This window comes from Chrysoperla carnea, chromosome X (assembly GCF_905475395.1).
Source record: "Chrysoperla carnea chromosome X, inChrCarn1.1, whole genome shotgun sequence".
In the NCBI taxonomy this organism is placed as follows: domain Eukaryota; kingdom Metazoa; phylum Arthropoda; class Insecta; order Neuroptera; family Chrysopidae; genus Chrysoperla; species Chrysoperla carnea.
Window position 1 is genome coordinate 26,550,972 of NC_058342.1, and position 15,720 is coordinate 26,566,691.

The following is a 15,720-nucleotide window of genomic DNA, read 5'->3' on the forward strand; positions in this document are numbered from 1 at the left end:
CATCCAAGATGGTGAGCGAATTGTTCCCATGAAATTCCCTGACCTTTTCATGATTATAGCAAAAATTCCCTGATTTTTTCTGAAATTGTTCTATTCGAAAATACGGAAATCTCAAAAAAGCGGAGATTTTATGATCAAAATTGACACAGAATTCAATTTTAGAGAGTATTTTATCATTTTCTCTGGAGAGTATTAAAATTTCTTGACTATTCCTCGATTTCTAGGATATCTCTGATAGTTTCAGGACACTCATAGTCTTTTTTACAATTGGCATTCTGGGAAAGTGCCAATCGATTTCCGAATTCTGTTACAGTTTAACAAAGAAAAGGAACCTCGTGATTCCTATGTACCCAGGGCCTCCAAAAGGTTAAGGACGATCTTCACGCTCACCACCTTGAAGTCCTAGGTTTCAGACAGTTCATTGAGAAGGCGCTACAATCGATACCAGGGCACGACTTTTCGAAATGTTGTAATGATTAATTTGCAAGTTGATATTTTCGTTCAAAGTTGAATAGAATTCAACCCCATGGTTTTCTAACATACTTCGATGAATTTTGTTGAAAAAAATGAAATTTTTTCTCAGTCGATTTTGATGATTTTTAATTTTTTTTTTTTTTTAAACTTACATAACATAATATTAGTTTTTTTTTTTGTTGATGAAGCTAAAATGGTGGTTGTTGAAAATTATTGATTAAATATTATGAATATTTATAATATTTTGTCTAAACAATTTCAAAAAATAATCGATCTGGTTAAATAAATTGTGTGTGGTTTAGGAAGATTTTTTTTTTATTACATTAACCAGACTTTCTTATTTCAGCAAATACAACCAAAAAGCGATTTTAATATATATATTTTTTTTGGTTTTCTGATTTTTTTTTTGTATATTGATTTAATTAACTAAATACTTTTTAATTATTAATTTTTTTTTTTTTTTAATTTTTGGCACAGGATTCTTTCTTAATTAATTGACGAGACAAAACATACAATTGTTGATGTAAACATTATTACCACTTTGGAGTATCTTCGAATTGTTGTCGATGTACCTGTTCGAAAAAAAGATTTTTAAAGTTTAAAAATATTGAACTTGGATTATTTTTAGACTGCCCATAAAATACAGCAAGGTTAAAACCTAAATTATCGAAAATACGCCCGAAAAGTAAATTATCTAGAAACTGTCCAAAAACCAACACAGAGGAAAAAATTCCTCCCTCATTTGACCCAATTTTTGGCCTAAAATATCATAAATTTGACAGTATTTTGTCATAAACGAGCGCATTCTTAGTCAGCTAAATCAAGTCCACATGCAAGGGGGGCAACTTCCATGACTTACGTCCCCGTTGGTACACCCATGTCCAATATATATTGACAAAGTGGCGATCGAATTGTTCTTATGAAATTCCCTGACATTTCCATGACTATAGCAAAAATATTTTCTAGCTGTTTTTAAGGTGTTATAATTTGAAATTTTCTTTTCGAAAAATAAAAAAATTTTCTATTTACGTCATATTCTAATAAATAACATTCCTCAAGGAAAATGGAACAAAAAAATGGAGATTTTGTAGTTAAAATTGGTGCAAAATATATATATTCTGAGATATCGATGAAGAATCATGTTTTCAGAATTTAATTCCAGACACTCATACTATTTGTTCACCATTTTCCCTGATTGATATTTGATATTCCCAGACTATTAACTAATATGTCCTCAATTTTAAGGTTTCACATACCTAGGTTTTTTCGCGACTCAGTGGTCGAGCCGTCTAAGACGCTAGTCTTTGACCGTTTGGCTGCTGACTGGGAGGTTGCGGGTTGTAGTCCAGGCAGCGGCAGTGTGAACAATTATAATTAATGGAGGTGCAGAATTGATTACATTGTCGTCGCTTGGATTAGAACGAAGTAACCGATTCCACCCACATCATAAAATGTAATTGTATATATACGAATATAGTTAAATAAATAAAGATTAACAAATAATGATGTGGGTGGTCTCTGTTAAGGCATATTTCAGAGAAACCGAGGTTAAAACCCATTATAATTATTTCATTATCTAGGTTTTTCAGATTTCCCAGGTCGATCAATACCATGTCAAGTTATCCCTATTGCTACAATTCCGTAAAATTGACTCACGCATGAGTAAAAACTGTATAATGAGTCCAATATTGTCACTCGACTTTTTAAAGTGTGCCTCGGTCTATAAAAATAGGATGAAATTAAGACTCAATGATAGATGACAAGAATGTAGCGTAGTCTATGGGCAGCCATTTCAATATAAAAACAATGAATTTTACCAGAATTACTCTCGTCAATTTGATTTGGATATATATCAATTTGTGTATCTAATGAATTTGATCCAGAATCGACAGATCCACTGCTACTAATCATTGTATTTTGATTACCATTTGAACCAGATCCTGCAATATTCGTTCCACTTGAGGATGTTGCTGGCAACATATCTTCCGAGAGCATATTTTTTGTCGATTGTATTCCTAAAATTATATAATTAAAACATTATAACACAGCAAATTTGAATTTAGTATAAATCGTGTAAATAAAATGTAATAAAATGACCAGTGGCGAGTAAGGATTTTCACTATCCCAAGGTTTTTTCTTTCAAACTGGTAGAAGTATTAAAAATCAAATTTACATAATAGAGAAAATAGTTGAATACTCGATTATCCGAACAAAGCTTTCGAGTCAATGGTGAAGCTTTTTGAATTCAAGGTGCTTACGATTTTCGAAATTCTTTCAATCTGAAGACCAAGATTTATAACAAATTTGTTTCGGAGATTTGAAAATTTTCGTTATCTTTACGAAAAAACTGTAAATGACATGTTTTTCGTTAAGTTTCCGGATTGTATATAGTTGAAATTTTACTAGCTTTTCTCACAATTGGGGTTTCCCATTGACCCCTGAGGCCCACATTCGGTCATGACCCCGCATCATAGAAAAAAAGGTTTTAAAGAAGATAAAGGGTAGTTTTTGGGGTCTTTTACCTTTTTTTCGAACTTACCCATTTTCTAGCATGTATAGAACTAAAACTCGTTATTTTGAGGTGGTTTTTCCCATTTCCGGAAGAGGGGGTTTTAATGATAACAGTTTTTCGATTTTTCTCTTAGATTTCAAGCAATTTCCCGTTTAATGCCGAATACTGCACCTTTCTAGCATGCCTAGAAGTCTCTTAGAATTTCTATAGATGAGTCAGTGTGTCAGTGAGTCATTCAGCTTCAAATGGGCTATTATATTGTATTTTATCAATACATAAGCAATTTTTTTACACAAATATGTTAAAAATAGACTAAAAAAATAATTATGGTATATAGAAACCTATTACCGAAGAAACTTATAGAAACTGTAATAAGAGCTTAAATAATTTTGTTGAAGGTTTTACCTTAAGTTCTACGTTAAGAAATTGCTCTCTTCAGAATTTAAAGAAAATACACTAATAACCAATTGTTTTAATTTGCTTTGAATAATAGGCATTATCAGTCTCCGAAATCGATTCGAATATTCTAGAAGCCGATCCTGATCAAAAGACAAACGAATTGTTATAAATACATCATAGTTATCTATGTATGTAGAAAATGATTTGAAAGTAACGATGGAAAACTAATCTTGAAATAATTTTCATTAGAGTACTAAAATTTAAGTGAAAAGTTTTGACTTGTGTTGTGTTGTGGGGTAGTTTCGTTTAGTTGTATCATTATTAGATGTCACCAAATGTAACAAAGTTAAGTTAGAATCGATTCGACTTTGAAAACTATTTAATATTTTAAAACATGAAAGGTATTATTTTATTTTGCAAATTGTCATTTTGTTGTCTGATTGTTCAGAGTCAAAAAAACATTGTTAGAGACAATTGTCCTAAATTATTGAATTATCATTCATGTGTTTCTAATTTACTGCGGTTTTTTCAAACATAAAAACTAAAATTATTCCAATTGGATAATAGAATTAAACTTTTACACACACAGTATGCTAAAATAAAGTATGTACTTATGAAGCTTCAACATGTTTTAGCGTGAAGCATAAGTACTTGTTATCGAAATCAGTTTGCAGAAGAAAGAACTGTCCGAAATTTTTTGCAAAACCATTCTGGAAGGTCCTGATCCTGGGTTGTCACCTCGAAGTTTCAAAAACGTGAGAGATAGTGAAATTTGATAAGTAAAGATATCAGCGCATTATAGCCTCCACTTTTCTTACTCTCACTTATCCCCCTTCCATAATACTCGAAATAGAGGTGGGGATTGATTTACACAGGTAAAATATATGTATAGATTTCATTTTTTTTAAATGCTACATAGTCTTGATACATTGAGTGTATCAGAACAGGTGGCCATTAATTGTATATCGTTTACAATTTTACAGAAATTTCAAAATGATTCTCATAGATGGAGTGAAATGTCATAAACCAAATTTAACTTTTTGTTTAAAATAATAATATCTTTATAAATTATAGCTTATGTGTTATTCTGATGTATGGCTTATATTATTGTACAGTTTCATTCAAATCCATTCAGTAGTTTTTGCGTTTATAATATATAGGGATAAAAGCTGCTCAGAACTATCCAATTAACCTGAATAAAAACCAAATAATAAGAAAAATATCTTTATTTACTGAGCTCTGGAGGGTTTAGCTTGATATTAGAAGTCGGGAGAAGCTATACGAAGTCTGGAGTCTTCTGTTCAAATATGTCGAGGTGGCAACACTACTCTGGTCGTCTGACGTCCCCACAAAAAGAAATTACTGAAAAGTTTTTTCAATCTCTTAGACAAATTCTCGGTTAGTAAGCGGCTTTTGAAAGCAAAAGGCGTTATACGAAAGTCTTCAAGGTGTTTTAGGATTTTTGTTACACTGTGTATGTTAAAAATTTTCTAATGTAATACATTATAGGCAATGTTTATAGCATTCTAGTTATAAAACTTGTATACATTTCAATCAATCATTGAGAGTTATATAAGCAATGTTTACAGCATTTTAGTTCCGTTACTTGCATATATGAAAAATACATGGAAATCAATTGTCTAGCGTCTAGGTCTATAATTCCTCACTAGATGAAAGTTATAAGTCAGATATAAGCTCTCCAAAAGCTTGTAGTTTAATCTATTGATTTAAAAATTGTATAATTTGTTCTAGAAGTAGCCTTAATAAATTTTTTCAAAAATAATAATATACTTTACCGTCTTTTTTATCCGTGAGTCTTGGTGGTGTAGATGGCATTGGAATTTCTGCAAAAAAAAATTCAAATTACCAAATCTCCAAATCGTTTTTTTATATAAATAATGTTATTACCATAAAGTCGAATCGATCCTTCTGTTTCACCAAGTGAATTTTTCGACACACATCGATAGTTACCAAAATCACCAGCCTGAATGTTACGTACAATTAATTTCATGTGTGTTCGATAGCTATTTTCAGTAATTTCTGTTCCATATTTCTTTGTTGGTAGAATCATGACATTATCGTAAACCCAATAGCTGATTGCTCGTGGATATGCCTCAGTATGGCAATCGATAGCGACATCAGTACCAGCTGGGGCTCCAACTAATTGATTTGGTACCCAGATCATCGGTGAAACTGAAATAAACATAACATATATATCTCTCATGTTATTCTGTCAGCAATAAAATTTTGGAAGTTTTAAATTCGTTTAAAATAATTGTTGTAATTCAATAATTCAAGAAAAATTAATTTGTAGTCTCTACTTAATCGAAAAAAAAAAAATTGAATTTCGAACAGGAGCGAAGTTCGTCAATTTTTTCGTGGTATTGATTTCTTATAGAAAAATGGAATAAATTATGTTTCAGATTAAAATGTAATTTGGAGCTAATTTGATGATTCTTATAATAAAAATCATCAAAAAGACAGACTGGAGCTTCGAAGGATTTGGTTAAAGCGTCCCAACCTGATCTTTCTGAAATAATAAATCAGGGGGAAATTCTTATAGGGTAATAGGATTTTAGGGTAAAACTAGTTTTTTATTGAATGATTGGAATAATTTTCTTTCGCAGTGAAATATCAGTGGAAGCAAATGTGGTGACTCTTTTACTAAAAATCAGCTTTCTACGAGTAACTTCAATTGAACTGAAAAAAAATTTCAATTTTCGATATTTTGAAAATTACTAAACTTTGTTCAATTTCATATCAAAAAAATCAAGTTTTATTTCAACTTGCTTTGGTACTCTTACATCCTTAAAAATAATTAAGTTTGAAAAAAATAAATAAAATCACACTAAAAAGTGCAATAAAGCTTTCATTGTTGAGATTACTTTTAGTATTAGGTTAGGTTTGGTTATATTGGCTGTCCACGAAGGACACAATTAGGTTATAGAGCCCATTGTGATACCATATATGTGTTTTATCACCTTTCCGCTGATAACTTCATTTATGAGCTCCTCATTTTCAGAGGCTGAGTGCAACTCCTTCATGCATATACCATGCACTACACCAGCCCATCACAACTATTAATTAAATTAATTTTGTTGCGACGGCAGGAATCGATCCCGCTACCCTAAGCACACCTTGGCTGGAATTGGTTACACCTTAACCAACTGAGCTAACAGGGCGACAACTTTTAGTATTGCAAGATAAGGATTATCGATCGTATATCCTGGCAGTCGTGGTTAGGGTATTAGGGGATTAGAGTAAATTATTGTGTTCCTTGATGTGAAGTAGGTTAAAAGTGACTTCTTAGATTTTATTACATTTTTCATTAGTTAGTTACAAGTATAGCCACTCGTGAGATGTATCTTATTCGAAAATATTTTGTACACAGTTTATAATATTCATATTTTGGTGTTGAAATGAATTGTGGCTGAATTCGAGGTTTGGATTAGGGAGTTTGATCCTTGTAAATATTTATTTAAACAAGTTTATAACGTACATTCTCTTTTATCATCATCATGGCATGGGGAGGGGGGTGTTAGTTTGTGTGTGTGTGTGTGTGTGTGTGTGCATAGTCAATGTGTCATCATCTTAAAACATATGGCAGTCTTATAAATATTATTGTGGTCTAAGTCATCCAAATACCTTAAGATATTTCTATCGGAGTTCGTAAAGTGTAGTAAATCTGTAAACAGCACATGGTCACAGCACATTGATAAATTGAACAACTTTGCCGTTTGTACAATTCACTTCTGGATTATACTCAATATTCGTGGAAAAGTCATATTTTTTTATTATCAAAGGACAACGTACGATTAGATTGGAAATTGGCTTTCTGTGAAACTTTTTCAAACCGCCAAAATTGTTTATCGAGTAATTTTCGAGCCACGGTTGTTGTATTATGCTGTGTTTCCTTGTCAGTTGGTGTGTTAGATGTATCATTATTAAGTCGATAGTCATATACTTAACTTTAATATATGTATAGCTTTGATTAGTCGTAGCTCGAAAACTACTCGATAAAAAATTTTGTGGCTGTGAGACCTTTTTTCCCCAATAGATGGTATAGATATTTTAGCCTACATTCCTAAGAGAAAATTTGTTTAGTGCATGCTAGTGTTAGATGTCTTAGATGTAGGTACCAGCTGTGAATATGTATTATTTTGAAAACATGGATTTTCTTCAATTCCTTCTCTTCAATTAAATAAATAAATAAATATATTCAGGTACAAAGCTTCGGTTAAAAGTCAAAAGATCACAAGAAAACAAGAACAGCCAGAGCAACCGATATGACAAGTATCTTGTGGTCGTCTTTAATAAAGTACATTGTTTCGAGTAGGTTGTTGGTGTCGGTTTGGTACTAACTTCAACTTGTATGTTAAGCAGGATGGGTATAGGATAAGAGTATGGGTATATTGTGTAGCGATCAGTGGCGGATCTAAGAAAAACGGCCCAGATTGTATATAATTCCTATTGTGAACATAATTTTCAAAGTATAAAATTTACTTTTGAAAACAGTATGTCAGCGCTATCTGTGAATGGGAAATAAAACTATTGTTAAATTTTAGTACATAAGCGCCATGTGTGAACAGGAAAAATAAGAAAAAAGGAGTGGTTTCAAATTTCGAAACGATCTAATGTGATAACGTCACGTTGTTTTACCGATTCACTCTCTGTTACTTCAATAAAATAAATTTTTTTACAAAAAAGAATGGAAGAATGTCTTGAAGGCACTTGTGGGCACCGATTACTCTTTATACTCTGTTAGCACTCCAGAAAAGCAATGGTCTTTGCCATTATTAAAATCACTAGCAAAAAATTACTTTTATTCATTCAATTCAAAGTAACACTCGAATTAATTCAGAGATGAATGAATAACCAAACAAAGTTATCCCCACCCCCAAACCTTATCATTGACATATGTATATAGTAAATATAAATTCCTCTTGTAATCCTTTTAACAACGGTAAACTATTTTCTGTTTAGATTCTAAACAGGTAGACACGTTATATTTAAACTATTTTTAACACTTCGGAACATACCTTTTTTGTTAAACGCCATAAAGAGTAATCTAAAGTAAAGAGAGTGCCGTGGAATCTATGGCACGCCATTTTACTATTTAATGTCCGAAAAAAAAAAATCGTAATAATAATACATTATTATTATGTTATCATCATAATAATAATCATTTTCATTATGTACATAATTTTAATTCAATCATTTTTATTATGTACATAATTTTAATTCAATCATTTTTATTATGTACATAATCTTAATTCATATTAAATAGTAAAACGGCGTGCCATATATTTCCATTATGTACATAATTTTAATTCAATCATTTTTATTATGTACATAATTTTAATTCTCTATTTCCATTATGTACATAATTATAATTCAATCATTTTTTTTAAATCTAATTCAAATAAAATTAACTGATTTATTATTATGTATCATCATAATAATAATACATTTTTATTATGTTATCATCATAATTTTAATTCTCATCTCTCTTTTCTCATCTTATCTTATATCAATCTCTCTTTTACTAAGATTTATTTTACAAAATATAAAATATATTATATAAAATTTCTGATTGAAAAAAAATAATTAATTAATTTTTTTCTCGATTAAAATTAGCCTATGAAATAGTAAAATGTCGTGCCATAGGAATCTATCTGTTGAGGACGTCTTTGAAATATTTGTTTCTTTGCCAACCGATTAAATCCGCCACTGGATGTGAGTTTGAGTCTTTATAGGATTTTGTATATATGATTGTTGTGTTATGAAAATGTGCGAGGTGTGAAGCACAGGTGATAAGCGTTCGTGGCATCTTCATTATTTGCGTACAATAAATCAGACGCCCTTTACTATATATATTACATGTATATATTTATAGGTACACTGTGTAGCAGTAAGATGGTTTCAATTCAATTCATTAAGTAAATTGCTCAAATTATTACTCAAATTTAGTGAGATTACATACTTAGTTTATTAATTTTTGATGCAGAAAAATCAAATTTATTGGATTTAGATGACATCCAAAAATTGATCTTTCAAGACGATGATCAAATTTTATATAATACAGTGCAACCTTAATATAACGTATCTCAATATTACGAATTCCTCGATTTAACAAATTTTTCGTAATCCCTTTGAATTGCCCATAAGAGTCAATGTAAAATAAACCTTTACATTACGAACATTTTTTGAGAACAATCTCTTTATAACGAATTTTCAACTATCCAAAAAAAGTGCAATAATTTTAAACTATCAAAAATATCTCTAATTAACGAATTTTGTCAACCCAAAACCTTTATATAACACGAAACATAATTAATTACCTCTTTATAACAAATTTTAGACCAACCTAACCTCAATATAACAAGCCTCAGTTTAACGAATTACTTGATATAACGAATACTTTCTTGTTCCCTACCAATTTGTTATATCGAGGTTGCACTGTATTTTAATTGCAAGAAAAAATTTGATAAATATGATATAAAATTGAAATTAGACACTTAGTGGATTAAAACTGGATAAAATTTGGATGTGATAGAAAAAAGTAAAGTTAAATACTGGCTTGTGAATTATTTATTAATAAATAATTTTGAACTTGTATTCGTTGTGTGTGTAGTCATGGTAGGGACAATAAAAACGATGCCAGCGCTTCCAGTAAAAAATTTTGGCGTTAAAGGAGGCTGTTATAACTTATTTGCAATTCTTTAAATGTTAATGTTATAGAAAATGTCAAATTAAAATTATTGAAAAACACTTATTAATTAAACTTAATACATTAAAAATTGTTAAAATAAGAAATCAAATTGCACAAATATTATTTTTCAAATGTAAATTATCATAATTATTTATTTAAATTTGTGAGATAATAATATATTAAAGTGAAATTTTTTTATGACAATTTGCTGTCATTAAGTATAAAAATTTATTTTTCCAATGTTATGGTTAAGTTTGTTCTGATATTCGAAACTAAACAAAGAAGTTCAACAAATTTTACTCAAATTAACTGTAATTAGATATCAGGTTTAATAAAATTTGAATAAAATTTGTATTTAGTAGAGAACAATCCAATTGTTTAGATTTGCATGACGTCATAATGTACAAAAACAATGTAAATATTCGAAATCCAACAAAAAATTTGAAAAATATGATCTAAACTGGGTGAAATTTGATACTTGGTTGATTAAAATTGGATAAAATTTGGATGTGATCGAAAAAATTAGATTTTTTAGATTTTGATGACGTGATTAAGTACAAAAAATATATTTTTTCAAAGTTGTGGATAAATTTGATTCGATATTCGAAATCAAACAAAGAAATTCGATAAATTTTACTCAAATTAATTATATTTAGATATCAGGTTTAATAAAACTAGATAAAATTTACAATTAGTAGAGACAAATTAAACTTTTTAGATTTACCTGACGTCAAAATGTAAAAAAAATTTGAAAAATATGACGCAAAGTTCGATATTTTTTCTCATTTAGACTATTTAGAAATTTCGATACTAAATAAAAAATGTTCTATATTCAAAATTTAACCAAAAAATATGATCCACCATGAGACAATTTACGATATTGAATTTAATTACTGATACACCCGATGTTCTATGGATATGGCATATATGAGCGTGATATTGCTTAAATAACGTGGTGGTTTCAGACATCAGACATGGCGTTGCTTGTTGGATTTGAACATAATAAGGACGGTGGGTGCTGTGTCTTATGTTCTAATATTGTTTGTAGTCTTTTAGAATTTCGAAGTACTTCTATATATGTGTAATGTCGTCACTGTACTATATTTATTTATATATTATTATCATTACAGTCAAAACTCTTTATAACGACATTGGTTATAAAAACTGATGTCAATTTTAATGTATCTTTTATTAAAATTAAAAAATATGCGAGAATAGATGACAAGATCTGAAATCAAAATTAAAATCCTTACCTAAACACAAGATAAAAGGAATTTCAATTTTGTGGGCTCAAAATAAACTAGTTGGCTAGTCATGTGACATCCGAACCACCTTTAATCATATCTTAAGGCTGTTATGTACAAATTTTAAACAGTCTTTGAATAAGAATACACTTAATTAATTCATTGGTTAAAAAAAAATTATAAGGAAAAGTGGGTTTTCAGATAATAATGGTTTTAAGTTACAATGTAGCTTCAAGTACTGGGCTTTTATTTCTCGAAAATCTTGTTAATTTTCCTAATTTTCATTTTTCACACTTAGACGGAATAAGAAAACTTTCTATAGTTCCAAGACAGATATAAAAATTAAATAATTAAAATGGTGAAATAAAAATTCCAAAATTTTCTTTCGCAGTACTCTAAGTGAATGAAATGTTGTTCAATGTCATTATAACCGATTTTCACTTTATATTTCAGTATATCTATTATTATAATATACAATACGTAGTGTTTATGTTATATGTGGTCGCAACAACTTTCAGACAGAGCTAAAAGACTGAAGAGCTACCTTTATTTCACACATATTCAACAAAATTCGGTTTTATGTGAAATTGTTCATTCACTTTATTTATATTCGAAAATACATTGTGATTCTTGAGAAATTATCTTTAATAGTTCATTGATCAAATACATCACATAAAAAATTTCCCTTTTTGGACTGTATCTCCATCTCCAAAAAAAGGATAGCCTCAAATAGTGAAATGATCGTAGTTTTATAAAGGAAGTAGAAAACAAAATATTATAACAAAATTTTCAGAGGAAATTTTTTATCATTTGTTTTAGGGTGTTGCAGTTATTTTATTTTATTTTATTTATCGTATTTTGGTAATTTATTTTTAATTTTAAGGATGTATGAGCATGACAACAATGTTTGATTTAAAGGCTCAAAATTTGTTTGTACGTAGTCTTTTACTCAAAGAATATGTGGTTAAAATTTCAGCATAAGTAACCGGGCAAATTTTTAAGAAAAAAGTCATTAAAAATCGATATAAAATACATTGGCTTATGGAGGGAATCTCAAAAAACGACATATTTTGGAAGTTTTTGATAATTTTCATTTGGAATGAATGAAAACAAATTAAAAAAAAAACTTTTTAATAGAAAGTAAACATATATAAGGGATGTAAGAGCAGGGTAGATTAAGGGTTGAAATTATTTTTATCTTATTTTCAACTTTGATGATGAATTTTGTTATTACTTCATGAATGTAGACGAAAAATAAGAATAAAATTTTTCGATATGTGTCTTGGTTTTCGAAATATCGAAAGCTAAATAATTAAACAAAATTTTCAATTTTCGATATTTTGAAAATTAAGCCAGATATCGAAAAATTTTATTCATACTTTTCGTCTTATATCGTCAAGTAATAATATAAATTTATCATCAAAATTGAAAATATCTATTTTTAAATTTTTACCCCCACGCCCTCGCTCATACATCCTTAAGAGGTTTAAGTAATGTTACTGAAAAGGGTTGCCAAAGCAATCGAAACCGGTCTAGCTAATTAATAATAATTTTATAATTTAGCAAAATATGTTTATTGTGGATCCTGAATGGGATATATTTTAACAAAATGTGCAATAATTAGTCTAGATTTCCGATTTGCCATTTAGTTTGTGAATTGATTGTCACTGCCAGTCATTTCAATTAAACACGCGGTATTATGAGTGTTTATAAATATATACACAACTAGGTTTACAATTGTAGTACTAGGTATATATATATATATATACATAACGTAATAAAATATAGCGTATAACGTAAAATAAAATACAAAACGTAGGTAGCATAACTATAGCTATAATATTATGAGAAAATACAATTGCGTTTATAGTATCATTTAATTTTATCGTTACGCTTAAACTCCTCTTAAACCACGCGCAACAATTATACATACATTCCAACCAATTCAAAGTTTTCTTATGTGTGTCGAAAAGTTGTTTCGGAAAGTTGAAAAACTGCTTCTGATCCTGCCTGGCATATACTCATATATATGTATTTTTTTATACATTATACAATCAAAATATGTTATAATGACATTTAAAGTACAGTACAATAGGGTATTCTACTATTTTGGAAAAAGTACTACAAAGTGTTGATTTTGCTAATAAACAGCCACCAAAGATTTATTTCGGAAAAATACACACGCTTTCTTGTCAAAAACTTAAATTTTAAATCTTTTTTAAACTGTCAAAAACGCGGGGATCTAATTTGATGACGTAATATCGGTATCATTATACGAAATAACACAAATAAGCTTGACAGATATATTCATAGACATATGATTATAATAAATATAAATACTTATTATCTATGGATATATTATACCCAGCTGTCTACACTGAGCTAACTGATGGTCTATGGCTCATACCAATATGACATAACAGCAGGGCTTGTCCACGTTTTATACAGTTTAATACGTTATATACAGTTTAAATACGTTATATACAGTTTAAAAATTACGATTTTTAATTTTAATACTTTAAAAGAAAAATGTGCTTTTATGACTCGAAATCAGAATACCCAGATAATACCCTATTATGGTCCTTATCCCTCTGGGATAATTATCTTCTGAGAGAAGGATGACTAGGGAATAATATTACTTCTTCACTACAAATCATCCTTCTCCGAAAAAATAAAAGACGGATTGTCAAAAAATAAACTGGTAGATTTCTCATCTCTGCAGATTTGATCAGGAGGATCTAGAAATAGTATAGTTTCTCCCGACTATCGAAACAAAACAAAAATCTTCCAGAAAGGAAAATTTTTAGATTATTTGTTTCCAATTTAGGCAAATTGGAAAGTTCGGAGCAGTTTTTATGTTAAATTATTTGAAGTATATTTATTTAAGGCTGTTGTCTCGCTATTCGCACCGTGTGTGAGTTTTATTGAAGGCGTTTCCATGGTAACGAAACACTATTTCAATTATAGAATTGTATGGATGCATATATAATTGTATGGATTGTATTTATGACATACATTGAAATTTTAATATTATTGTCTCACAAATTTAAATAAATAATTATGATAATTTTCATTTGAAAAATAATATTTGTACAATTCGATTTCTTATTTTCACAATTTTTAATGCATTAAGTTTAATTAATTAGTGTTTTTCAATAATTTTAATTTGACATTTTCTATAACATTAACATGTAAATCATTGCAATGATGATCGTTACAACCGATTTGTCGTTGTAAATTGGACGTTAAAACCGATTGGTCGTTATAAACGATATCATTATAAATGGGTTTGACTGTATTTATGTATTTTTTTTATATGATATTTTATTCAAACATAACGATGTTCTTTAACTTTAACGATTGTTCTTCTAGACGCAGCACTGTATTACAACGTTAACGTTAACGTTACGTTATGTCTTCTATAATTTTATACGTTATTCACTACCAGAATTTTATCATCAAATGTGTTGTTTTAATTATTTATACACTTTTTTTTTATATTTTGGGTAACATGTTACATAAAAATATTATATGATCGCCACACAACTTCCATACACACAAACAAGATATACGCGTACATTATTAACTAAAATTAACGCAATAACTATCTACATGTTATTGACGACATTCGTTTGTTTTTTAACCCGTCAGCACTTCCGATATGAGCATTTGTTTTATACTTTATTAAAACTTAAATAACTTTTATTTTTCAAATCATATATGTGGTTGAACCATTTGCTATCTTCATATAATTAATTTCCCAGAGGAAGTTAATGTAATGGGGCTGATTTTGAAAATCTCCAGTTTTACATGTTTCCGCGGTTTCAAGGCCTTAATATCCGAATCAAACCTTTTCAATTTGATGTCTCTGTTTGTAAGTTGAACTGTTTTTGATGGTAAAAAACTGGAGAAAACTGAAAAAAATTGGAAAAAACTGGAAAAAAAATCTGAAAAGTGGACAAAATACATCATTTATCTATGGAGATATTTATCGTTCCAGCATAAGCTGCAGTACATGTTCGAAGGATAATCTATGAAGGCAAACAAGACCTTTTTTTATGTTTTTTTCCGCTCTGGGAAGTTAGTCGTGTGCAATACAGGGGTCGCACTCACACGACTTCAATACCACACCGACTATGCACTGCCAATTTATTTTGGCTGTACAGCATGATCAAAATACTAAGAACACGAGTGCTGACGGGTAAAATCGGTTACGCAACCATTTTTTTTATTTGAAATTTTGATCAGTATATGGAAGTAAAAAAGAAACCTTTATCTACTCTATCTTCGAACAAAAAATACGCATTGCCTATAATAATAATAATTACATAGCATATTTTAATATTTTAGTAAGTTCAGTAAAAAAAAAACGAGCCATT

The 15,720-nt window shown here is 29.3% G+C and overlaps 1 protein-coding gene across 1 annotated transcript in view; it reads right to left on the minus strand.

Moving 5' to 3' along the window:
* Window positions 1-946: 946 nt before the first annotated feature.
* LOC123302251 (lachesin-like) overlaps window positions 947-15,720 on the minus strand; it is a 582,311-nt gene continuing 567,537 nt past the window's right edge. The window contains exons 6-9 of the mRNA XM_044885108.1: window positions 5,294-5,578; window positions 5,182-5,229; window positions 2,292-2,489; window positions 947-1,046 (exon numbers count right to left, since the gene is read on the minus strand). Coding sequence (XP_044741043.1) covers window positions 961-1,046; window positions 2,292-2,489; window positions 5,182-5,229; window positions 5,294-5,578 — 617 coding nt within the window. The 3' untranslated portion in view covers window positions 947-960. The remainder of the gene's footprint in view (window positions 1,047-2,291; window positions 2,490-5,181; window positions 5,230-5,293; window positions 5,579-15,720) is intronic.